Here is a 25,921-nt window from a genome sequence, read left to right on the forward strand (position 1 = left end):
GAAACCTCGGTACCTAATCCTTGCTCTTCTCCAATACCCAATCAAGAAGGAGGATTGCCTCATTCTTTCTTCTTCCTCCTCCCACCTTCGTGATCCTGGTCCCTTAGATCCCCTTAGTGGATAAGGATCTGTGGATGTAATGTACCTGTTACCTGGCAGTCATGGGCAGGAACAGCAATGACCGAATGTCTCAGTTGAGGTAGAGGAGGAACATAGAATGCAAGGGGTCAGTGTGACACAGACACGACCCAGTGTCAGCACCCGGGCCGGGCCTTACTCAGGGGCCGCGTTTGTTCTTTTTAGATAATATCATGAACTCCAGGTAGTATCTGTAAAGTCCTGGGTGTGTGCAGCCTGTCATCCCAATTACAGCAGACAGAAAGGAGCGAAAAGCATAGAAATGTTGTTATTTACCTGTCCTAAATTATTCTGCTTCAGGATCTAGTCCTTTTGCTACTTTATTTGGACAAATCAATCAGATAAACAGAATTAGAAGGCTATTTGTCTCTCTTGAAAGATGTTTCCTGTGAACCACGCAGACACCAGGTGCTAAACATTCCAAATAGCACAGATGCATAGGAGCACTGCATAGAAAGACGCTTCCGCTCTGCTCGGTGTGCACAGTCAGGCGGCCCAGCCTCTGGCAGCTGGGAAGCGTGCAGATGCCTAGGAGCGCGGCGTGTGGCATAGGGCAGTGGGCGCAGGAAGCAGACTGGGCAGGTGGAGTAGCCAGGCTGCGAGGCTAAGAGCCAGGTTTTGGGGACTGGCCGAGCGGGAATGGGCGGGGCTTGGGCGGGCGTGCCCCACCTCTTCTCATCCTCTGCTCTCCTCTAGCGGGTCCCCAGTTCTTGGCGGCGTCCTGGCTGAGTCCTGCCCGGCTGAGCCGGCGCGTGCTGAGCTGCGAGGAGTGGATGCAGCTGGCTTAGGTGCCGGGACCGCACTTGTTAAGAACAGACGCCTCCTGGTCAGAACGCGGAGCTGCAGGTGCGCAGGGATGTCTAGGACTGAAGGAGACTCGGTGCGCGCGGTTTAGTACCTCCCGGTGTGCCTGTTCTCTCACCTCCCGGAACAAGAGGTGAGCTTTTGGCTTTTGAGCTGAGCTGCGGCCCTGGCAGGCGATGAGGGCTGTGTGTGTGTGTGTGTGTGTGTGTGTGTGTGTGTGTGTGTGTGTGTGTGTGTGTGTGTGTGTGTGTGTGTGTGTGTGTGTGTGTGTGTGTGTGTGTGTGTGTGTGTGTGTGTTGGGGGCCAGGAATGTCCTTGTCCTTTTAGACTCAAATCAGCAGTCTGGAGACAGTTCTGCCGAAATCGCAGCCTTGGAGTGGGTAAGGGAGCATGTCAAAAGCTTGAGAAGAAAGACTAAGCATTCCCTGTCCTTGTCCAGCACGCAGGGGCACCTCAGCTGGTTAGGTTAACAATGAGAGATCGGTCCTTTGTGTCCCGCTTCCGAGGCTGTTGCAACCCGGCTGGGTGACAAGAGGGTTCTGGGTCGCCAGCGCCTCCAGCCTTGCGTGCAAGCTCGGGAGCCAGCAAAGTTTGCATCTCCGTCTCCAGCCTGTTCTGTCTCTTCCGCAGCCCCGCAGGTGCGTCCCTTTTCGCCAGCCAGCTGTAGCTGCCCCGCTATGGAGTCCCCGGTCCAGATCTTCCGCGGGGAGCCGGCCCCCACCTGCGCTCCGAGCGCCTGCCTGCTCCCTAACGGCAGCGCCTGGTTCCCGAACTGGGCCGAACCAGATGGCAACAGCACTGTAGGGGCCGAGGACGCGCAGCTGGAACCCACGCACATCTCTCCTGTCATCCCTGTCATAATCACTGCAGTCTACTCCGTGGTGTTTGTCGTGGGCTTGGTGGGCAACTCGCTGGTCATGTTCGTAATTATCCGGTGAGTAGAGATCTTGACGCCGCAGAGACAAAGCTGGGCCAGGGCGGACAAGGAGGTGTGCAGCCAGCCTGGAGATGGGGATGTTTCCCTTACTAGATTTCAGGAAGAATTTTTGGAGGGATGATGAATTTCCTGGCAAGTTTTTGGTAGGGGACTGTGAGGCTCACGCAGGACAGATCCCAGCAGCCAGAGAAGTCCAGGAGTTTTAAGCTCCTGCTTGGGCCAGGGTGGGTGAGGACACAGGTCTTGTCACCAGGTAAGGAGAAGAATCCACACACGTGGCCGTTTGCCAGATCGCTTGCACCAGATTTTTCCCTTGCCAAACTGAGCACACTGAAGATAATTTCTTACGATTCATCAGTCTCCTGTTAATGGCTTATGAAACACAGCCAATATACTATTTAAGGTTGTTGATAACCATATTGGAGCCTAGTTTTAGAACTGCACTGCCATCCCATTCCTTTAGGACCTTTGGCTTTTGTAAGAAAGCTACCTGATATTTATTCTCCAAAGTACAGGCCCTGCAGACTTCCAGAAATTTCTTTGATGATTTTGCCAATTCCATTTCTTCATTTACCGTTGAAGGTTTGTTTTAATTGCCATTTGTGGAATTTTCTTGAGTTCAACTCCTTTGGAAATTTCCCACATACCCATATGTATGCTAATTTTCTGATAGATGAAGTGGCTTTTCTCCTTTGCTGCATTTTCTTTTTAACTTTGACTTTAGTTTTAGGAAAAAGAAGTATTTTATTGATTAACAATTTTAAAGGTGATGTATCTACAGAAATGCAAATCCTTCTCGTGGGAAATCATTACAATAACTGAAAATCTTTATAATTATTTATTTATTGACTTGGAAATATCAGGTAATTTATTCCCATCTTTGGCTCTGAGATTACAAACACCACTTATATCTCCAAATTCATATCAGAAAGCTTATTTCTCTTAGAATGAGTGTGTGCAGTTCAACGACCTTAGTTTCCATTGTTACTTATTGCATTTCATAGAACTTGTATCACTGTCTGTGGAAGACTGGGGCAAGGTGGATGTTTTGAAACCACGTTGTTTATCTAAGTCATTAGTAATCCCAGGGCTGGGTTCCATTAAACAGATTGCATTAACCAATAAAAGAAATCAAAGACGAGTCTATTCTAAATTGTAACTAAGAATTGTAGGAACCGTTTGCCACTTTTTGGTAATAAAACATTGGTACACACGCACACGCACACACGCTTGTAAAAGATGGTAACAATAAAAATCGCCGTGGTTCCTGCTATTCCCATATTTAAGTCCTTCCATTGTTACTTAAATGCTCACTTGTAGTTTTGAGTTTGAAAAGGACTTTCCTATTGCTCTACAGTCTTTTTTTTTTTTTAATGTGGCAGTGCAAACTAGTATTAAAATGGACAAAGAAACCTAAAATAATATTTGGATGATATGCACAGAGGACAGACCTGACTAGCGGAGGGAAGAATTCTTGTAGATTAAATATGACTTTCATGGGCAGGTTTTCAAAAGACACCCAGCATTAAAGTTTGTTAACTTAAGATAAATTCAGCTAAAAACAAAAAAGAAGTTAGGTAGTTAACATAACCGAATCATGCCTTCCCCTACTCCTTTGTCACTGCTTAGAAGTTACGTTTGAGAGAAGTTAAAAGTGGAGAATTTTATTGTCTTTCTGGGATGGCAACCTACTGAAATGACAGTTCCTCCAACTTGATAGCTAAGAAGGAGAAAGGAGTGTTTAAAATTTATTTATACAGGTAGATGATCCAGGAATTGAAAATGGAAACTTTGAAAAGCAGCAAATAGGCTCGGTCTATTTAGCTCAGCAGAACAGACTTATGATATGGTAAGAAGGCACAAAGAGGATAGGGCCATGTTTACAGAACTGAGTAGACTCTAGATGTGCCGTACACATATGTCTCACCCAGTTGAAACTGAGGGCTGAGCCACTCTGTCTACAAAGGTAGGAAATCATTTTTGAGATGTTCTGTCTTTTATAATATCATATATGCAAAAGGGTGCTAGCATAGCTTAGTCTGTGGACTTTATTCATTTCAATTAAAAATAAAGATGTATTAGTGATGCCAGGAGATATAGGTCTCCCATCCACTGGATAACTCCACAAACATTTGAGATGGCTGTGACTGGAATGAGCCTGATGCTATAAGCCTAGAACTCAATCCAAGTCTTCTGGATGGGTGATCTACTATCTCCTAAAGACCATTAAAGTTTCAAGTGTTCTCATAATTTATTGAATATCAATTAGTTTAGCCCCTTATTCGTAGGGCATATTATTATTTCAAGTAAAGACCTTAATATTTTGGCAGTTCAGCATCCCTTCTTTCTAAGCTTTGGGCATATTTATCTGTAGGTGTGTCCACTGGTGTTAGGCTCAGATCCTAGTCTTTGGTCTCTGGACTTCCTCCTTTACAGCTCACCATCAGTAAGCCGTGTTATGCCCACCTGCTGGGTCTCCAGTCCTGTCAGGCAGCCTTGCCTCCAACATTGTCAGCATCCATTCTTCACTCACCACAGGTGCCCACACGAGATTATCTCCTTTTTAACAAAGGTGTTTAAAATTTAATACAGTTATACAAGTTATTAAAAATACTAACTAAAATATTGTGCACAGATTTCAATATCCTTATTACATAAAGGAAACTTGTCTTTTAATTCCATTTATGTGATATTTTAAAAAAAGCCTTTATTCTCCAACAGATTAAAGGCATATACTTGAGGTAAATTATTTTATTTAATCTTCACAACCATAGGCAGAGTATTGTCACAGCAGGTCAGACTGACCAAGGTCATACACCTTGCTAACTTATGGGCCTGAATGATCCTAGCAGCCTGATCCCAGAGCCTGTGTTTTCATCCACTCTGTTTCTCATTAATCGCTTTTGTAAACCTTTAGATACCTTCTTGCTTAAAGGATCTTAAACTTGTCCCCGACCGTGTCTTCTGTTACTCAGCCTATGCTCCATGAGCCCTTAATCTAGCCTGTGTCTCTCAACGCATATAACTGCTCTGCCTATGTCTTTCTGCTGCTGTGTGACTGACACTTTAACCCTCAATAAAGCCTTTGATTCACTTTCCCTGCTTTTACATCTGGGCAGTTGAATGCTTTGGATAAATCAACCTTATCTTTGGTCACAGCTAAGTGGCTGTCCTAAAGTATATTCAACTTCTGTTCTGCCTAGAAGTTTTCGTATATTCATCTCCTATTTGGTACTTAAAACAAATATTGTCTTCTGATTTTAATTAAAAATAAATGAATGATTCTAAACCCTCTACCTAATTACAGTCCCTCAAGTTCAATGAATAGTCTTATCATAGCTGAAAGTTGATTGAGATGTCAGAGTTCAGCTGCTGAGAGCAACCCTTCTCAACCTGTGTGCATTGTCAGCCACTGCCCCTCACTCAGGGGAGGAGCTTTCCCTCTCTAGCCAGTCAACTCCATGCTTCTGGATTTTGAGTTCCATTGTCTTGTTATGTCACTTTGCCACATTGGGTATCTCATTTCCCTTTGCATTTTGTTCTTGTACTGTCAGCACAAAGACATACTCAGGTATTAATCATCTCACAAATGACAACACAGTATCTGTCCACTCTTCTTTTTCTGAGTTTTCTTAACAAATAAGAGTTTACTACTGCTGCCTATCATAGATAAGTGGGGGAGAATTCCTGCTCTTTGTTGTCTTCCATCATCCTTCTGCCCCATACCTTGGTTCTTTCCTGTGACTTTATGAGAGTCCTGATATTTATGTTCCATCTGCTCCTTTGACCTGGCCATGGCTTGACTTCTGTGGGGAATCTGGCATGCTTGATCAGTCTTAGTTTCTGGTTTTCTCCAACAGCACTCTCTCCTCGGATTCCCATTGCATTCTCTAGGCTTATTTTTGGTTCCCATCACAGATTTATTTCCCCCTAGGACTTCTTGTTTTTCTTTAAACATTTATTATTTGGTATAGGAACACACAGACACACATGTAGATAGATAGAGAAAGAGAGAGCTGTCTTCCATACAAAGGTTGGATTCCCAAATGGCTTTAGCGGTCAGGTCTGGGAAAGGGCAATTGTGAGAGCCAGGAATTCCATTTAGGTCAGCCATGAGGGTGGCAGAAGTTCAAGAAATTGGGCCTTTATCTGCTGCCTTCCCAGTTGCCTTAGCAGGAAGCTGGATCAGAAGCAGTGTAGCCAGGAATCTGATATGGGATGCTGGCATTGCAAATGATGGCTTAACTTGCTGTGCCATAATTCCAGCTCCTCTAATAATTTTTAAGTGATCATATTATCCAAGATTTTTTGTCTTTGATCATAACTTTTCATACTCTGTATTTAGTAAGATTGAATCAGAGAAGCAGAGCTGGTAGGGAATGGAAATGAGGAAATTTTTTTTTGGAAGGAATTGATTTGTGTGACCGTGGAACTGGTTGAGAAAGTCTAAAATCTGTAGGGCAGTGCAATATTTTGTTTATAGTTTGAATATATCACAAGAATTTGCCTTAAAATTTTAGCCCAATCGTGACATATGAAGTAGAATAATTTGATGTTTAGATGTGGGAAGTGAATAGGTTTAAACAAGGTCCCTAGTGTGGAGGCTGGTGATTGAGTCCTTGTAGCTTTATAAGGAGACTACCAGGATATTCAGGCATCTTATTCTTTGTTGTGTGATGCTGTCACAGCCAGAAGACCTTCAAAAACATGAGATCATCATGAGGTGATGCTCTTAGATGTTAAACCTCTAGAACCATGAGTGAAAATAAATCTATCTTCCTTATAAACTAACCTTTCATTTGTAGTTATTTATAGTAACCAAAATAGAAAAATAAAAGCAAGAAACCTGGAATGACAGACAGACATTTTCAGCTGAAATTTCATCTTCTTTAAAAGGGCAGCTGTGCTGTGAAGGCATACCTACTAATTAGACTGAGATAACCCAGGTTATCTGGGATGACTTACTTTGCTTAAAGACAATTAATGATGGATTTGAATCAATCTACCTGAGCCATAAAGCATAGACAAGAGTTGGAGGACCGAGGACTGTATCTTGTCCAAGGTAAAGCATCACACTGACTATCATACTCTTTTTACTGGCTTCTGCTATTCTTCTGAGGACAACTGTCAGATACATTCTAAATATTCCAAATACATGATATGATCCACCCTTTTAGACTATCTTAACTTTACTGGAAGTTACTGTATTCACATTGGTCACCCTGTCTCAACAGGGTCAGAAACACGGGAAGCAATGGGGTGATGAATTGAGTGTCTGTCAGAGAGCCTTCCTCTTCCAGCCCAGGTTTCTTTGCTTTCCTTCCTCAGGGTACCCAGTGCAGTAACAAAGGAGGCATGCACTCACATAGTCCATAATCTCACAAGTGTCAGTGTAACTCGCCTAAAACCTTAGCACCATACCATATACATAAAGACATGACACAAGACAGTTACAAAGGCAGCTACATAATTTATTGCTGCTTATTGATGTCAGCCTTATCTTGGCCTTTGATTGAAATAATAAGTTCTAGTAATGGTATTGTTATGCATCATGTTAAGCAGCTTCTTGGGATGTCTGTATTTATAAGGGAGTACATGGAATGAGTCCCAACTTTGTTCTTTTAATGCAACTTCCTGCTGATGCATGCTGGGAGGCAGTGGGTGATGGCTTAAGGACTTGGGAGACCCAGAAGAAGTCTCAGTTTTCTAGATTGATTTGGCCCAGTGCTGTTTGGATGGAAAATTTCTCTCTCTTTCACTGTCATTTTACTTTTCTAGTACATAAAATATTTTAAAATAATCACAAATTCTTTTTTCGCAAATCCTGTCTTGAAAACAACATTAAAATAGTTTTATATGCAAATATAACCATAGTTACTTCAGAAATTATTTTCAAAGCAGCTTATCTTTCATTTCTCCAAGCAATTTGCACATATCTGACAACCTCTTAGAGAGAGAATTAGTTTTACAGTAACTGTTTACATGAATTAGCTACAATGATGTTTATATGATTGCAGAGGAAGTTCAAGCCTTTCAGAACTGTTTCAAGGATCGGACTAAGCACCCACAGGAAAAAAAGTAAGACAAGGAAGGAAGGGAGGCAGGGTGGGAGGAAGAAAACCAATTTGGTGATCAGGAATAGAGCTCTAAAACTTTTGAATACTCTAGTCAAAATTGCAACCTTCAAAATCATTTCATGATTGCTTTGACTGCAATCTTTTCCTGGCATCCTATCTTGGTGTGAGAAGCGGTTTATTTCTCACAGTGCAGAAAAGCCCATTTCCATTCATCATTCTGCTGGATCTTGAGGAGCAGTGTTTTTTGTGAACTGTGCTGAGGGTGCCTCCTTCATTCCAGCTGAGCTTCAGGATGCATTTATTTCTGTTGTCTGGGGAGTCTGTGCACAGCTAAAACCCTTGTATTAATGTCTACTGCCCTCATGATACATACTTGACACACTAACCAGAATGCTTTTCAAGTTATAGATTCACAGATTCACATTGTTTCACTGACAAAACACCTGATTCCTTCAGAAAACACATGGATTATGAGAGCACTTAAGAAGCAGGGTATTTCTAAGATTTTTTTCTCAATATTTCCTCATCCACAACAAGTGGGGGCAATAGCATAATATGGGTTGCAATGTGGATTATTAAGGCAGTGGCAAGTAATTAATGATAACAGCACTAACGAGAGCAACAGCATCACTGATGATAACAACAGAAGCTGGCATTCGTGCACCAGATCCAATTATCCAGGACCAGATCCGGTGCTAAGTAATTCTATGCATGCCTCATTTAATCATCATGACAATTGTATCAGATTATAGAAAGTTCCTAAAGCACTGTCTGTCACATCATAACTCATTACTAAGTGCTTAAAATGATTTCGGCCTTCTGATGCTCGTGGTCCTCTGTGGCCTGACATCACTGCTCCTAGCACAATCAGCCTCTCCTCGTTCTCTAGCTTCGTCCCTGAGCCGGTTAAATCCAGTGAGCTGCTGACCCATGAAAGACACTAGCCATCAAATCTCTCCTGTCTAAACTCTTCTCAAAGTTAAGTACTGCCAATTTCTTGCTTATTACTCACTGAAATTCTCTTCTGTATATTTCTTTAGTTCACATTATGAGTTGATTAGTGAGATTCCATAGGTGTGTCATTGAATTTATTTTCCAGCCCCCCCAGTGCCATATATATCGATTATTACACATAAGCACTTTAAAAAGTGTTGAAAAAAGCTCCAGGATAAATACTATGGAAGAAAGTAAACATAAGCACAGAAGAAAATGTATGTAGTTGCCAACATGGGAAAATATTTGAGGTAAAGTATAAAAATAGCTGAATTCAAAAAACAAAACATGTATTAATTTTCAAAGGTATATCAAGATTAGGATTTTATAGCATTGGTGTTGTGGCTCAGTGGGTTAAATTGCTGCTTATGACACTAACATCCCGTATGAGTGCTGCTTCAGCTCTCAGCTTCTCTGATTCCAATCCTGCTCTTTGCTAATGCACTCCAAAAGACAGTATAAGTTGGCCATACATGGACTTCCGCCATTCTTGTAGGTGACCTGGCTGGAGTTCCAGCTCCTTGCTTCAGCCTGGTCCAGCCCTGGCTATTGTGATCCTTTGGAGAGTGAGCCAACAGATGGATGCTCTCTCTGTTGTCTCTTCCTTTTCCCCCTTTTCTGTTGTTCTGTCTGTCCAAGGGAAAGAAAAAAAAAGCAAAACAGAAGAGATGAAAGTTTTACTGTGCTGATGGCATGAAGGTCAGGAGTTCCTGATTCAAGAAATGTCATTGAATGTGAGAAATCAAAACACAGACTTTGGCAGTGTATTTTCATCGCAAAAGCATCTTGTAACTCAGCAGTTATTTTCTACCTGTGTACTGTCAGAGTGCTATATCCAGGAAGGAGGGTCATGCTCCTGATAAGGCTATATTCTAAGTCCACTGCATGGCACCCTCATTTTCAGGTTTGCAGCATTGTGAAGTTTAGCAATGACAGCCCACAGAATTTGCTCTTTTAAAGCCGCATGCTACCATAGTGTATATGCTGAAAAGTGCAACTACTTGCCGTCAACTCACTTCCAGCTTTTTCATACAAACCAAAACTCCCACTCAGATGGTACCATTCCACTTGAAACAATTGTAAATTTTTGTAAAGCAGTGTAGATGAAATAGAAAAGGATTTCATATCCTATAATAGTAAGAAAATGTATTTGTTTTTTCACAAGTGAATATGTCAAGAATGAAAGGAGTTACTATTGGCTAATTCAACCGAGAGGTCAGCCAGAGTCTCCCTGAGGGTAGGGGATACTAGTCTAAGTCCAAAAAGAGGGGAAATATCAGAGCTGTGTTCACATAATCTCATAATCCAGCCTAGGAGAAGACATAAAAAATTAGCAAAACATTTGTTGAATTTATAGTTTATTCATTCATATGCTTATACCTGTGAGTCCTCACTTTGTAAACATTTTATGTTTGAACACCCTGGGAAAGGTTGTCCAATGTTACATTCCTTCTAATAATTCGCTAATCTCCTGCATCTACTGACATGGCACATGTCACTTAACTCACTGAACTTAACATTCTTCAAAAATGTGAGGGACAAAGATCCAAATCTTTGTTGTGAGGATCTTGTGAAAATCACATATGACTCATACACAGAAGTACAGTCTTCAGACTTGGTAAACTGAAAAGTGCAGGGGGAGATACAGAGTGAGACTGTACAAACAGGGACCAGATTCATGGGTCAGGATTTCTGCCACGCCTTTCATCACAGGATCCCTTGGAGAATGTTCAGGACAATCTTGTGATTCTGATGTTGCCTAACCCATGGAAGAGAGGTTTGATCTACCACATGGACTTATCTTTAGAACTAAAGGAGCAATCACTGGGATGTATAAGGATGTGCTTGACACAGAAAGCATTTTTTGAGGGATATAATTCATAATGGCTATTTTCTAGCTTAGTCTGCTAATTTTGAGCTATGATTGCAGGATTTGAATTATATATAAGTGCCATTTTATACATTTATTGCAAATTTTTGGAGAAACCAAAAGCAAGCTGTCTTTCAACATTTTATGATTATATTAAGGATGAAAGTGACACTTTATGGTAATCTATGTATTACTTCATTCTTGTTTTTCTTCAGTGGGATCTTACATGGTCTCAGGCTTTGTTTTTTACTCTCACCTTTTATGTCTAAAGCTGGATTGTATAAATGACTTTAAGAGTTATCTAGGGCCCAGCGTGGTGATCTAGTGGCTAAAGACCTTGCTTTGAATGCCCCGGGATCCCATATGGGAGCCATTTCTAATCCTGGCAGCCCCGCTTCCCATCCAGGTCCCTGCCTGGGACCTGGAAAAGCAGTCAAGGACAGCCCAAAGCCTTAGGTTCCTGCACCCACGTGGGAGACCCAGAGGAGGTTCCTGACTCCTGGTTTCAGATCAGCACAGCTCCAGCCATTGTGGTCACTTGGGGAATGAATCATCAGACAGAGGATCTTCCTCTCTGTCTCTCCTCCTCTCTGTACATCTAACTTTGCAGTAAAAATAAAATAAATCTTTCAAAAAAGTTACCTATAAACTACATTCCTCTCTGATTCTGTGCTAACTAGCAGCTCTGCTTTGCATGAGAACATAAAATAAATCACATATATTCTTTTTAAAATTATTTATTTTTTTTAATTGGAAAGTCAGATATGCGGAGAGAAAGATCTTCTAACCGATGATTCACTCGTCCTGTGGCCGCAATGGCCTGAGTTGCGCCAATCTGAAGCCAGGAGCCATCTCTGGGTCTCTCACATGGGTGCAGGGTCTCAAGGCCATGCTCCACTGCTTTCCCATGCCACAAGCAGGGAGCTGGGTGGGAAGCAGGGTGGCTGGGTTATATACTGGCACCCTCATGGGATTCCAGCACATGAAAGGCAAGGACTTTAGCCTCTAGGCTACCATGCTGGGCCCAGTCATACATATTCAATGGGTCAGGTGCAGCTCACTATATCTGGAATGCTGTGAGATAAGTATTGTAATTTTCTACTTTAGATTCAGAAAGACAGAAACTTTGGGATGGCTTATTAACTCTCTACAGTCTACTCTTCTGTGGAGGGAAAGATGAGAACTACAACCCAAATCTTCCCTACTTTAAAAATCAATGCATGCCAGTCTAACTTCATAAAGAAAGAGGGAAATATCAGAGCCACAAAATACAAGAGTGGGTTAAAAAGATATTATCACTTGAAATTTCTTCTAGATTTTTATTTCCAGAAATTTGGAAAACTAGAACGTAAATTTGGTAAAATGTATTTTTAAGCATAAAACCATATATTTAAGAAGACAATTTCTAAATATCATTTCTTCAATTTCTTATTGGAAGCATTTAGTCCTTTCACAGTCGATGTCTGTACTTGGTTATATTCATGCTTTTTGAAAGCCTATGCTGTGAATATTTGGCATATTTAGTCACTTTTCGAAACTTATGGACCATTTAATAGTGCATAAATGAAAAGTGTGCAGATAAACTTTTAAATGATCTCTTCATTCCAGATTCCATCACTCTCTAGGTAACAGAAGACCAAAATAGAAATTGACAGATATGGGCTGTGGTACTTGTCTTTTTGATACTGACCCAGGTTCTTTGCCTTACATTGAACTGACAGGAGACCAACATGTAAGCTAAGGTTTACTGGGGGCTTATGTTCCCACATCACGGAGACAGCATGGCACGGAGTCCCTAGTAGGAACTGAACAGAGCTTTTGTTGGGCTGGGGAGAAATGACTGTGCCAGTTCAGTCTCTGGTTTGTCTCCTTCATACAGCACTTTGATTTGAACTCAGCTCCAAGTTCCCTGTAGGTGTGGATGCTTCTTTTGCACATAGCACTTTATTTTTATTTTATTCTTTCAAGTTTTTATTTTTCATGATGCAGTTCCATTGGCTCAGTGATTTCCCCTGTTTCTCCCCCATTCTTCCTCACTCTGACTTTTTTTTCTCTATATAATTACAGTAGTATAGTCCTTCAGCGACAATCACAGATTCTGCTACCATCTTTTCTCTGGGAGTAGAGATGTATATTGTAATGTATTTTCACTTCTTCATGTCTTCACAGATTGCATATGAATCACACAAGGCTATTGTGGACATATATGCAGGTTGAGGAAGTCAGTAAAGGGACAGTAGGGAGTCTTTTGTGGTATAAATGCCCATGATTGGTATGGAGCTGGAGATAGATAGATAGCTGACAGGTCTGGAAGGGCAGAGTGTGCTTTGTTTCTATGCTGTCTCATTCACAGTGCCTTCCCACTTCCATAAAATCACATCTACTTGTGCCTGGCATGATAGCATAGCAGCTAGTCCTTGCCTTGAATGTGCCAGGATCCCACATGGGTACCAGTTCTAATCCCGGCAGCTCCACTTCCCATCCAGCTCCCTCCCAGTGGCCTGGGAAAGCAGTCGAGGACAGCCCAAAGCTTTGGGACCCTGCACCCATGTGGGAGACCTGGAAGAGGCTCTTGGCTCCTGGTTTCGGATTGGCTCAGTTCCAGCGTTGCGGTCATTTGGGGAGTGAGCCATCGATGGAAGATCTTCCTCTCTGCCTCTCCTTGTATCTGTGTATCTGCCTTTCCAATAAAAATAAATAAATCTTAAAAAGAAAAATACATCTACTTTATGAGAAGTACCCTGAAATTGGTAAGAAAGAGGAAAATGGACTGGAAGGAAAGTCAGTAAACACTGAGGGCAAAGTGTGATCATACAGGCCAAATATCTTGAGTTGGGCCATATACTCCTGGATGTCATATATTGAAGGCTGGGCTTTATCGTCCTATTTAATAAATTAGCTGCGTACTGAGTTGAGGCTCAGGGCAGTCTGACTTACCATTAGCTCACGTTGCTCCAAGAGGAGTCAGAGATGCTGTGACTTAGTGGAATGGACATAGATGAACGTATTGTGACAAAGCCTTCAGGTCTTAGCTGTGTATGAACTAATTAACATATGGATTTCTTCCAACATACTTTAGCTCTTGATTTTGGAACACTTGTTGCTGTAGTCTGGAGTGTTTAATATTCTGTAGATCTCTGAGAAAGCAGTCTCTAAACAAAGCAATCCTTTCAATTCAGTTTTAGTGGAAAATGTGATGGTTCTAGACCTCATGTTGTAACAGAAAAAAAAATGATTTCGCCTTATAAACACTCTTTCTGCTCTGCCTTGCACATCACATGCCTTCCACTGGCATAGATGACCAATTATATGTTAAATTTTCTCAAGATTGGAGTAAAGAGAGACTATGTATTCGACTGTACTGGACTATATATAGGAGTATGATATATATATAAACACAGCTACGTTATTTAGATGACACATTTTCAAGATTTATCTATTTAGAGGCAGACTTACAGAGGAGATGGGGAGACACATAGAAAAAAGAAGTCTTCCATTCACTGGTTCACTTCCCAAGCAGCCCAGTGGCAGAGGCTGAATCATGCTGAAACCAGGAGCCAGGAGTTTCTTTTCGGTCTTTCATGTGGGTGCAGAGGCCCAAGTTCTTGAGCCCTCTTCTGCTGCTTTCCCAGGTGCATGAGAAGGGGCTGGATTGGAATTCGAGCAACTGGAAGTTGAATCATCACTCATATGAAATGCTGGCACTGCAGGCAGTAGCTTTACCCAGTATACCACAAAACTGGCTCCCTATGTAATATAGTTTAAATGACAAAGTAGTGGCACATTAGAAAACAGTAATCAATACAGTTAATTGTATTGTAGCCATTGGGATTATATACATTTAAAAATTAAAGGCAAGTTTTCATTAAAAACATCATATACATATATAACTGATTTTTCTAAATAATCTGGAGGAAGAAAACAGTGTTGAAGGAGGAAGGAAAAATGCTGTTTAAAAATGCTTGGTTGGGGAGCAAAGGGGACAACCCTAGCTGGGCTGAGGTTCCCACCAAGAGGCGCGTGGCCTGGAAGGGGGCTGCGTTCTGATCTGGATACAGTTGCAGTCTCCCTTGGCACAAGTGTGGACTGGGATTGGATGCACCGAACTGGGCCAGACCCCGACTCCCCCTGGTGTTCTGGAGGACCAGGGCAGATGTGGGATGGACTAGGCAGGGTCTCAAACCCCTACTGAGCCATGTGTGAGCCATACGTGGGTATGGACAAACCATGGCTGGGCTGGAACATCCAACAGCAAGAACCAGATTGGGTTGAAGGCCAGTCAGGAAAAGCCACAGTTCCTGCTATGACAGGAGGTGGACTGAGTAGGGTTGGCTCATGGACCCACTGGTAAGCGTGAAACCTGGCATTGGGAGAGGTTCTGATGGAGGAGCCTGGGCAACTCCTCTGGCAGGACACAGACCCAGCAGGTAAACGCAAGAAACATGATAGGAAACAGCCCAGAAAAGGCCATGGAAACCTACCCACTGGCATACAGTTGGCAGACGTGGGGGCAAGACCAGGCTGAATCTGTCCACATCATCCACTGGCAAATCCAGGCACCAGTGTGGGTCGACCCAGGGTCGGTCGCAACAAAGACTAGTGCACATTATGGAATGCCGAGGTGAGGTTGCCTGTACCAGAAGGGACCGCAGCGCCCAACCAGCCTGAGAACAAGCAAGGAAGTGGGCAGAGCTGGCAGGGGAATAAGGGAGGGTTCCTTTGCTGGACAGCTACTTCCGCAGGAGAGCATGCGCTGGGATGGGGGCAGACCAGACTAGGCAGAGCTACCACACCTGTGCGCCTCATGTGGACTAGATCAGGGAAAAGCCAGGCTGGGCGGATTATTCCTACTGGTGCAAACAAAATTAAAGTGGGCGAGGTTTGTTTGGGCAGCATCAACTGGAATCTGGGAGTGGGAGAGGCCTGGGAGGGAAATAGTGGGCTCATCCCTCTTGGGTTACCACTTCCACGGGAGGACATAAAACTAAGACAGCGGCTGGGGTGGAATGGGATGTGGGACAGACTGGATTACTGCTACACTTACTGGCAAACCAGGGTAGGGGGTGGGCCTGGTTGGGGTTATTGTGGGTCGCTCCAACCTAGGCTACAGCTCCCGCTGGTTTATGTGAGGGCCAAGTATGTGCTGGGCAGAACCAGACTGGACTGCAACACCCATTGGCTCCAGTGGAAGACGGGAGTGAAAACAGAACCAACCCAGCAATTGCAACCACCAGCTGATTGGAGCGATGGACGGTGCCAGGCCCTGTACTTGTTAGCACATACAAGAAGTTTCTTTGGAGATCTTCCTAATCTAAAAGCTGGAGTCAGAACCATAACAAAGAAAAGAGAGAAGACAGAACGGGTCAACCAACCATCTAAGCTATGATGGACTATGTCAATCAGTGGATTTTTCAAAGACCTCATAGTGCTTGGAGCGGCAAGATTGAGAGCGATTCATAACTGTTGCAATATCAAAACCACTTGAGCAAGAACCTCAGAGCATGCCCTACACCCGGGACTTGGGGAGGGTGGGAAATTGGGTGGGCCTTCTCCCTTAATACCCCCCTTTTAAACATGAAGGTAACAATATGGAAAACATATTAGTATTATCCACTTTCCTGTAGCCCTTGAACCTTCTTACCCTAATTAACTATGTAAAGAATGTCAAAATAAAATTTATTAATTAAAAAAAATGCTTGAAGTTGAGCATTTGGATCAAAATGAATTATCAGCAACAAAATGAAGACTATTACTTTCAAGTTTGTTGAAATGATCTATCTGTACACTTACGTATGTATTTATCCTAACTTATTTGTATTCTTAAAAAGGCTTACTTACTTTAAAGGCAAAGACACAGAGAGGGATAAAGAAGAGAGAGAGGAAATTTTCATATGCTGGATTACTTTCCAAAAAATGAAGTCGGAGCCAGGCCAAATCCAGGAGCCTGGAGCTCCATCCAGGTCTCCTGGTCTCCCGCATGTGTGGCAGGGTTCCAGACACTTCAGCTTCTTGTGTTGTCTTCCAGGGGCATCACAGGAGTCTGGATCTGAAGTTTAGCAGCTGAGACTCAATCTAGTAATCACTGATAGGATGTTTGGGTTTCATGCTGCTGTTTTACCAGCCCCATTTCTTCTTTACTTAATTTTGTATTAATTCTAGATTAAAAAAGTTTTAGAATAAGTGGATTAAAAATAAAAATCATCCAAAGATATTTACTTTGTAGGTTTGCGATGAGAACAGAAGAAAATACTATTGTTTCTTGTCCTTTAGGTACACAAAGATGAAGACTGCAACCAACATTTACATATTTAACCTGGCATTGGCAGATGCTTTGGTTACTACGACTATGCCCTTTCAGAGCACAGTCTATTTGATGAATTCCTGGCCATTTGGGGATGTGCTGTGCAAGATAGTAATTTCCATTGATTACTACAACATGTTCACCAGCATATTCACCTTGACGATGATGAGCGTGGACCGCTACATTGCCGTGTGTCACCCCGTTAAGGCTTTAGACTTCCGCACACCTCTGAAGGCCAAGATCATCAATATTTGCATTTGGCTCCTGTCATCATCTGTTGGTATATCTGCAATAGTTCTCGGAGGTACCAAAGTCAGAGAAGGTAAGAGTACTTATCTTCACCCAATTTACAAAAATGTGATTTCTGAGCCTGGTGTGGTAGACTAGTGGCTAGAGTATTCCCCTTGCAGGCACTGAGATCCCATATGGGCACTGGGAAAGAAGTCAAAGACAGCTCAAAGCTTTGGGACACTGCACCCACATGGGGGACCTGAAGGAAGCTCCTGGCACCTAGCTTTGGATCAGCTCATCTCTGATAGTCATTGTGGCCACTAGGGGAGTGAACCAGCAGACAGATCTTCTTCTCTGTCTCTACTTTTTTCTGTATATCTGTCTTTCCGATAAAACTAAATAATTAAAAAAAAAAAACCCATGATTTCTAACTGCACAAACTTTAGATAGTAGTAAGCAGAGTACATCTTAGGAAAAATCCCAAAGACAGGCATATATATATATGAATATAAGGACACTTCAAAGGAGCCATTCTATTTTGGATGTATTCATTCTTGCCCCATGGAAATAGGACTCTGGGCTGCACATTTGAATGCCCTTGGCACCTTAGAACACGGCTACTTCAGTCCAAATGCTCTGGTTTAATTGGTGTGGCCTAGATGTCAAGATGTTTAATATGTCACCAGGTGATTCCGGCCTATAGCCAATGTAAGAAATATTGTTCCAAGAGTTACTTTACTAGTAAGAGAAAACTATGGCAGTATCTTATAGGAATTCACTTGGTGCGGGGTGGTGGGGGGCATTATAATAATCACTTTGTGCTATATAAATGTTATTTGCAGTTCCAGGAGTCTAGATTTGTGATTCTTGTGATTGATGAAATTTGAATATGTATAATGAGGACTTTCCAGGTTCTGGCATTTAAATTACAGCTTATTTTGTATGGTGCTTGTTTTATAAGACTCAAATTTTTAGAACACCTTTAAGATTCATAGCAAATCTGGGCACAAAGAGTACCATGCCTTCACACATACACGTTTTCCCTAGTTAATAGCATGTCTCACCAGAGTAGAACATTGATAACCACTGCTGAACAGTGTTAACACATCATTACCAACCAGAGTTCATAGTTAGGTTAGGATTCATTTCTGGGGCTATATATTCTATGACATGTATCTTTTTCCTTAAAATGTTTGTTTGTATATTTATTTATTTAAAAAACAGAGAGACAGAGACAAAGAACTCCCATGTACTGGCTCACACCACAAAAGCCTCCTGCAAATATATCTGCAGCATATTAAAGCCAGTATCCAGGACCTCTTTCCAGGTCTCCCAGTTGCTTGGCAGGAAACCAACTATGCAAACCTTCATCTGCTGCCTCCAAGGATGTGCTGGGAGTCGGACCACTTGGGACTCAAACCCAGATGCTCTAAGGCAGGATGCAGGAGTCCCAAGCAGCACCATGGCTGCCAGATTGAATGCAATTTTTGTCTTAAATTTTATCTTTCTTTTGTAATGAAGAATGATGTGTGTCTTTTGAAATGATAAATGAGTTTCTATCAAAACCATAGCATGTGGGAATATAAAATACTTGATAAATTTTAAGAAGCCTCCAACTTTGCCTATTAGATAAGCATTTTAAAGTGACTAATTACATGAAGAATTTTTTTCCTTATGCCAATGTAACTTGAAAATAAATTGCTGGAAACTCTTCTAAGGCCAAGATGTTTGTGTGCAAGAATTGCAGTTAAAGGAAAGACACTGCATTTCCACAGTGGACATGAGGAGATAGACTAAAGGATAATAGGAGATGGATGGTTGTCCCAGTGTAAACAAAGAGCTAACTTTTATATTTCACATTTCACTTGTAGCCTGAATCACTACATTCCTTGCAATCATTGTCAGAAAAATGACATGTTAGAATAAGCAGATTTCAATCAGGCTTTTGAAAGAGGAAATGAAGATAGATGTGGCTTTGCCAGGAAGGAGTTGTTAGGGATAAATGTGCACAGATGCAATGGAAGAAAAGATTCACCCATTTTGGAAGATTAATTTGTGCAGCAAAACAGAGAAGAAAATAGCAGAAAATTAAAGTAGATTTATTTTCCTTTGCAAATATTGCACTCCAGTGTTGCTGATCACTGTTCTACCCATGTGGAAGGATAAGGGCAGGGAGAGGTCAACCTGCTTTGTACTCGCTGATTGCTCAGGAGCAAGCAGAAGTGTGTATTGCCTGGTTCTTGGTGACAGTAAATCTCATTAAACTAGAGTAAAGGTACTGATGCTGGGACCCTGCTCATTCAAATATGAAGTTTATTACAAGATAATACTACAAAGCAAACAGAAGTTGAGCAAATAGACTAGTTTTCTAAGTATCATATATAAGTATTTGCTTTATATGAATTGTATACTATTGTTATTAAGAAAAAAAAGTTTGTGTACTGGTTTCATGGGATAGTAGGCTAAGTCTCTACCTGCGGCACTGGAATTCCATTTGGGCATTCGTTTGTGGCCTGGCTGATCCACTTCCCATCCAACTCCCAGCTTATGGTGTGGGAAAGCAGTAGAAAATGTTTCATGTCCTTGCGGTCTTGTCTTCACATGGAAGAGCCAGAAGAAGCTACAGGATTCACCTCCAGCCATTGCAGCCATTTTGAGAATAAATCAGAGAATGGAAGACCTTCCTCATCCCCCATGTCTTTCCTTCTCTCTGTAACTCTGCCTTTCAAAAAAATTTTTTTTTAATCTTAAGAAAATTCTGGCTTATTGGGGAATCCCTTGATGATGATTATGTTGATGATGATGAAGTTTCTTCTTTGGCAATTTTCAATCCTGCTCTTTCTTTTCTGATTTTCTTTAAACTACTAATTTTCCAGAATTTTTGCCCATTTCAGTAAATGCCCTTAATTACAATGGATACCATTGTTTCCATTAAATCACAACTCCAGAGGCATATTTAGACTAATTTCATATTAATTTTTATTGACCTGAATAAATCAATAATGTTTAACAAATGAGTAGGATGTTGTTAGAAGACTCAATGGCTAGATTTAAATATTTACTCATTTATTACAAATAGACATTAGCTTTTATTGCCAGAGCCTTAAGTTTCAGAGAGTAGCTAGTACATAGTAACACTATAAAATAAGCAGTATGTAGTAAGTTAACAATTTATTTCTTCTGGAAGCCATTCATGTCAAAGATAAGCAATATTGTTACGTAACCTTCTTTATTACACATTTCTGCTAATAATAACTGGTAATTTCTAGTTCGATGTTCTGTATGTAGCTAAAAATGGCATTTTCTTTAAATGTTACCATCAGGCAACATCATTTATTATTATTGGACTTTTGCAATCAAAGGTATTAAAATTCATAATTTGAACACTTTGTACCAATGGGAACAGTAACAGGTTTTTTTCTTATGATTTTGTTGGTTGTGTCTCCTACAGACATGGATGTCATTGAGTGTTCCTTGCAGTTCCCAGATGATGACTACTCTTGGTGGGACCTCTTCATGAAGATCTGTGTCTTTGTCTTTGCGTTCGTAATCCCCGTCCTCATCATCATTGTGTGCTATACCCTCATGATCCTGCGCCTGAAGAGTGTCCGGCTCCTTTCTGGATCCCGAGAGAAGGATCGTAACCTGCGCCGGATCACCAGGCTAGTTCTGGTGGTGGTGGCTGTTTTCATCATCTGTTGGACTCCCATCCACATTTTCATTCTTGTGGAGGCTCTGGGCAGCACCTCCCACAGCACCGCTGCCCTCTCCAGCTACTACTTCTGCATTGCGTTAGGCTATACCAACAGCAGCCTCAACCCCATTCTCTATGCCTTTCTTGATGAAAACTTCAAGCGGTGCTTCAGAGACTTCTGCTTTCCCATTAAGATGAGGATGGAGCGACAGAGCACCAGCAGAGTCCGAAACACAGTTCAGGATCCTGCTTACATGAGGGATGTTGACGGGATGAACAAACCAGTATGACTAGTCGTGGAGATGTCGTCTTATGTTTCTTCTGGCAGAGAAGAGTTCAACGATTTGGGTGTGACTCAGATTACAACAGCAGTGTGACATGGAGAGGAAGAATATTTAATAAACTTAGAACTCTCGTGGCTGGAAATCCTGAGATGCAGGCTGCATGAACAGGCAAATCACTAGGAACATCAGGCTGTGGGGATGGAGGACAAAAGGTGTGAGAAACATCCACTCTTCTCTAGGGCAAGAAAGCAAAGCTGACTCCCAGTCCTTTTCATGAACAAATAAATGGACCTTTAACTTCTGGGTACCTACATTTAGTCCAGCACTCATCTGATGTGGCCTTCCTATGCAATGTAATCACAAGAACTGTTTCAGAAGAAAAATAGCAGTAAAGTGTTGCTTCAGAGCTCAGTGGGCATCCAATCCAGGCATTGACAGCAACAACCTCAAGGGGAGAAAAAAGGAAAAAAAAAAAAAGACAAAATACAAAAAACACAAAAGAACCATTTTGTGTGTGTGTGTGTGTGCTGTGGACACACATTTCACATGTCTGTGTGGTTAGAGCTCTAGCCAAAGTATGACTGGGACCCACACCTGAGGTGTCAGACTTTTATGTATGATAGAACAATATTTATTATGTCATTGAAACAGGCAAAAGCTGGTTTCTGACAATTTAATTTCTTGAAAAATACAGATGCTGTCCTTTTATTTTTGCATGCTGTTCAGGTAAGTAGCCTTGTGATAAAGAATGTCCTGTTGTCAGGAAACATAATGTGGCTTAAATATCACAAACGTAGGCAATTTCATCTGTAAATAATAGTCTATGTACAAATAAGAGCCAGGTTTTCCTTCTAGGCAGGATATTTCCCTATTGTGTATTAATGATCTCAGTTGAAGCTGAGAAATTTTGCTGCAATGAAAGTCACTGTCTGGGAGTCAGTCACAATGTTATCACTTCCAGGGTCCCTGAGAACCAATTAATTCACAGAATGAGTCACACATCTGTAACTTACTCCAGGGTTGTAATCTTGGCAAAATCTAGTTTATTTGCAGCACCTCTTTGTAAATTTATAGCTGTGGCTAGATTCTATTGAAGGAACACATGATGGTTGATTTGTGTAGAACTCAAGATAGTATTTTGCCACTTTCAAGAGGAAGTACACTTGTTCAAAAAATGTGTGCTGAAGGATGATATTATGCAGGTCCTGGGGCCTGGACACACCTTTCTCAATGTTCTCTGACAGGCGTGCCTGGTGAGAAGAATGGTACATGAAGCACATTTAAGGTAATTTTGACAAAAATTCCAAAGACATTAAATTCTCACCCTTATCCTGCAACTCATGATTTTAGGGTTATTGCTTTTCTGTAATTCATCTAGGAAGAAGAAGGGGATAATTCACAGATAACACCTGCTGCTTTTCTTGTATATTACTAGGAGGTGTCATATGGAATTTAATGTAAATGTGCAGACCTATGAAACTATATCCATAACTGTATCTGTAAGCTCTGTTCACCATGCATTTTCCTGATATTTACTAGCAGGAAACAAACCTTGTGTAGAAAGTAGTACATGTTGGTCTCTATTCCAGAGTCACATGACACTGATTGCAAATGAGGAATAGTAGCGCTGGGGGATTTGTCTAATGAAAATAAAATTCCCCCTTGGATATTAAATTTCACTGAAAGTCTTGGGATTCCATGGTGTTCTTATAACTGGGGATGGGTAAAAATGGCTTCAAAGTTGATTGGCATGAATCCTGTAGTTAAAAATCTTAGTAGTACACGTGGGATGTCCCCATAGAATGCAGTTGCAGGAACAAAGTACTGAAAACATAAAATCTTTATGGAGTAGCAAAAGTTATGAGATTTTTTTAATGTATTGTTACCCAGAGATAAAATGATGGGATGTGGTTGAGCACTCTCTTTAGAGCAGAATTCATATTAACTGCTATGATTAGGTAATGATCTTTCACCTTATTATCCTGCAACTCTTCTATGTAAGTTTGCAGCCCTTGAGGACAGAGAAATATATTTATGGTTCATTCTGTGTGTTCCAAGCTTCATGATTACTGTTAACACTGACTTCCACCAAACTAAAAGAGGAGAAGGAAGATATGAATGTTATAAAGGCATTGCATTGTTTAAGAAGGAGAATCACATCTGACAAGAAAATTATCATTTAAGCAAATGTGTCTCTCTGTTAAAAATGTGTCAATGAGTGTGTGTGTCTAAGGGAGAGAAAGAGAGATAGACAGTGAACATACGCACACATGTGTGCATGTGCCACTGGGAAGCATTGGTTATATATATAGCCTTCTGTTCATCATTACCACACAATGCATCTGTCCTAGCCGTGCTACCCCTCTGAGACCTCCCATCTCTTAACGTTCCATTTGCTGACTCCAACAAGGAGGGAACTGTCTGTTGTGTCTCTTTGAGACTGGAAAAGTACATTTCTAATCTTGAGATAAACTCTGAATACAAACAAGTTTCAGAAGATGGGTCCTACCTAAGGTCAAAGAAAGTGTAGAGATGTGAATTACCTGTGAAATAGGCAGTAGCAACAATAAAACTAAAACTCTAATAAGTACAGGAAACAGCAGCAATGATAAAATCGAAACTCGAAGAGGTACAAGAGTGAAAAAACTTATAAAGTCAAGTGTAACTCTAGGCTTATTAACAAAAAAAAAAAAGAAAAGAAACATAATTTGGAAAAAAATAAAGGATTAATCAATGTGTCTTAAGTAATTGTTTCTATTCTATGATATGTCATTGAGACCTATACTTCCCAATTTGCATAAATTTTATGTATTAATAAATTTGGAGATTAAGAAACAGTGAAAAATAGATAGATGATAGGTAGGTAGATAGAAAAACAAAAGAGAGACAGGGAGGAAGAGTTTCCATTCAGTGGTTCTTTCCTCAAGTGTTATCAGGGCTAAACCAAGAGTCAGGACTTCATTGCAGTTCTTCTTGCAGGTGCCCAGGTGACGGAGCCATCACACTGCTTCCCAGTATCTGGGAGCAGGAAGCTAGACTCAAAAGTAAGAACTTGATGTGAATCCGGGTACTCCAATATAGGATTCTGGTATTTCAATAGTTTTAAACACAAGGATAAACTCCTGTCCCTATGTATCTATCACGTGGTTTGTCTAGTACTGGGATGTAATAAAACGGGATAAAGGGAATGAGTTTGGTTGACTTTAAATTAGAGCAACTAAAGTTAGAAAGCTGAAAAAGTTGTGTGTCCATTTAATGAAATGTATTTTCTAAGTAAAACTTGTTTGGATGAATCAGCATAAATATGAAAAGATCATCCAAAAAATCACGTAAACCTGCTTGCCCTAAGATAATTTTTTTCTCTGAAACAAAATTATATTCACATATTCTTTATTATAATGTATGCTATTTATATTTTGTGCTTTCAGAAAATGATCACTATCCATTGTATATATGATTCTGTGCTTTGCAATAAAATAAAAATTGCACCTGTTAAAAATAGCAACAGCAAATTACTGTGGCAAATATTCCTTCAACGACTTCAATGATATTAAACTTGACACACAAAAACCATGTTAATTGTTTCTCAAAACTGTAAGAATTGCTCTAGGGTTCCATTCAGGACAACTTTAAAGGTGTTTAAGGGAAAGGAGAACAGTACGTAAGAGTCTACATTGAAATCTAACTTTCTCAACCTGGATTCTCTTAAGAAAACTTACTTGGTCTTGTAATGCTGCCAAGACCCCAGAATCAATGTTACATCTTTTGTGTTATGTTACATATATTGTGTTGAGATGTATTTTTTTATCTTTAAAAAGTATACAAGAATCGTATTGTTAATAAAAGAATAAGAAAATCAAATTTAGCCTAGAAACACAAGTAGCCTTTTTCCTACTGTCAATAGACTATAACCACACCACTGAATCCAGGCCATCCCCATGGCTGACAAGGATGAAATTACTTAAGCCATAAGCACTGCTTCCCAGGGTGGCACTAACAGGAAGCCGGAGTTATGAGCCAGATTCCAGTATCAAACTTGGAAACTCACATCTGGGATGTGGATATCTTAACTGATATCTAAACTACTAGGTTAAATGCATACCCATATATACCCAAGGTCAACTGCTTAACACACCTGGATTTCTTGCATGAAATTTGGACATGGGTGGGATGACAGAGGTCCTTATGATGACATGGCAAATAAATTTGGTTGCAGAGTTAGCAACTGGCAGAGGTGGAAAACAGTGTGGTGATTGCATACAACATGATGGCAGTTCTGAAGACTAGTATTGATGGCAAGTTAGTGATTTTCAGCAAGTGAGACTGGGAAAAATAACAGAGTTTGAAAGGGTGAAATCTGCTTTAAATCCCAGCTTCAGGGATACCTTGTGCAAAATATTATCTTCCATGCACTTTAGCCTGCTCTGTGAGAATATTGATGAAAAGAGTATGCATCATGCAAAGTTGTTGAACTCATACAAATAGAGTATCTCAATAAGTGTTAGTAAATATTATTATTTTTAATTAGTCCCAATGCAGAACATTGGGTTCAATTACTTTGATAGTTTCTTTCCATTCTAAAATAACATGAC

General features: G+C 41.0%; 1 protein-coding gene across 3 annotated transcripts; it reads left to right on the forward strand.

Moving 5' to 3' along the window:
• The first annotated feature begins 1,569 nt into the window (after positions 1-1,569).
• On the forward strand, positions 1,570-21,426 carry OPRK1 (opioid receptor kappa 1). Of its 3 annotated transcripts, none has more exons than XM_040972708.1 (3): positions 1,570-1,876; positions 17,090-17,442; positions 20,803-21,426. In XM_040972708.1, exons 1-3 carry the CDS (start codon positions 1,620-1,622, stop codon positions 21,333-21,335), a joined length of 1,143 nt encoding a protein of 380 aa, XP_040828642.1. In that variant the 5' UTR covers positions 1,570-1,619; the 3' UTR covers positions 21,336-21,426. The 3 variants fall into 3 exon arrangements, with proteins under 3 accessions (XP_040828642.1, XP_040828644.1, XP_040828643.1); XM_040972710.1 differs by lacking the exon at positions 1,570-1,876 and adding an exon at positions 7,985-8,007 and having other exon boundaries at positions 20,803-21,335; XM_040972709.1 differs by lacking the exon at positions 1,570-1,876 and adding an exon at positions 14,848-14,882 and having other exon boundaries at positions 20,803-21,335.
• The last annotated feature ends 4,495 nt before the right edge of the window (positions 21,427-25,921 follow it).

This window comes from Ochotona curzoniae, unplaced genomic scaffold (assembly GCF_017591425.1).
Source record: "Ochotona curzoniae isolate NIBS_2020 unplaced genomic scaffold, NIBS_Ocur_1.0 contig_2318, whole genome shotgun sequence".
NCBI lineage: Eukaryota > Metazoa > Chordata > Mammalia > Lagomorpha > Ochotonidae > Ochotona > Ochotona curzoniae.

Coding starts and splice junctions, on each gene's coding strand:
- OPRK1 (XM_040972708.1), top strand. CDS start 1,620: ATGGAGTCCCCGGTCCAGATCTTCCGCGGGGAGCCGGCCCCCACCTGC. Junction 1,877..17,089: donor GTCATGTTCGTAATTATCCG/GTGAGTAGAGAT, acceptor CTTGTCCTTTAG/GTACACAAAGATGAAGACTG. Junction 17,443..20,802: donor AGGTACCAAAGTCAGAGAAG/GTAAGAGTACTT, acceptor TGTCTCCTACAG/ACATGGATGTCATTGAGTGT.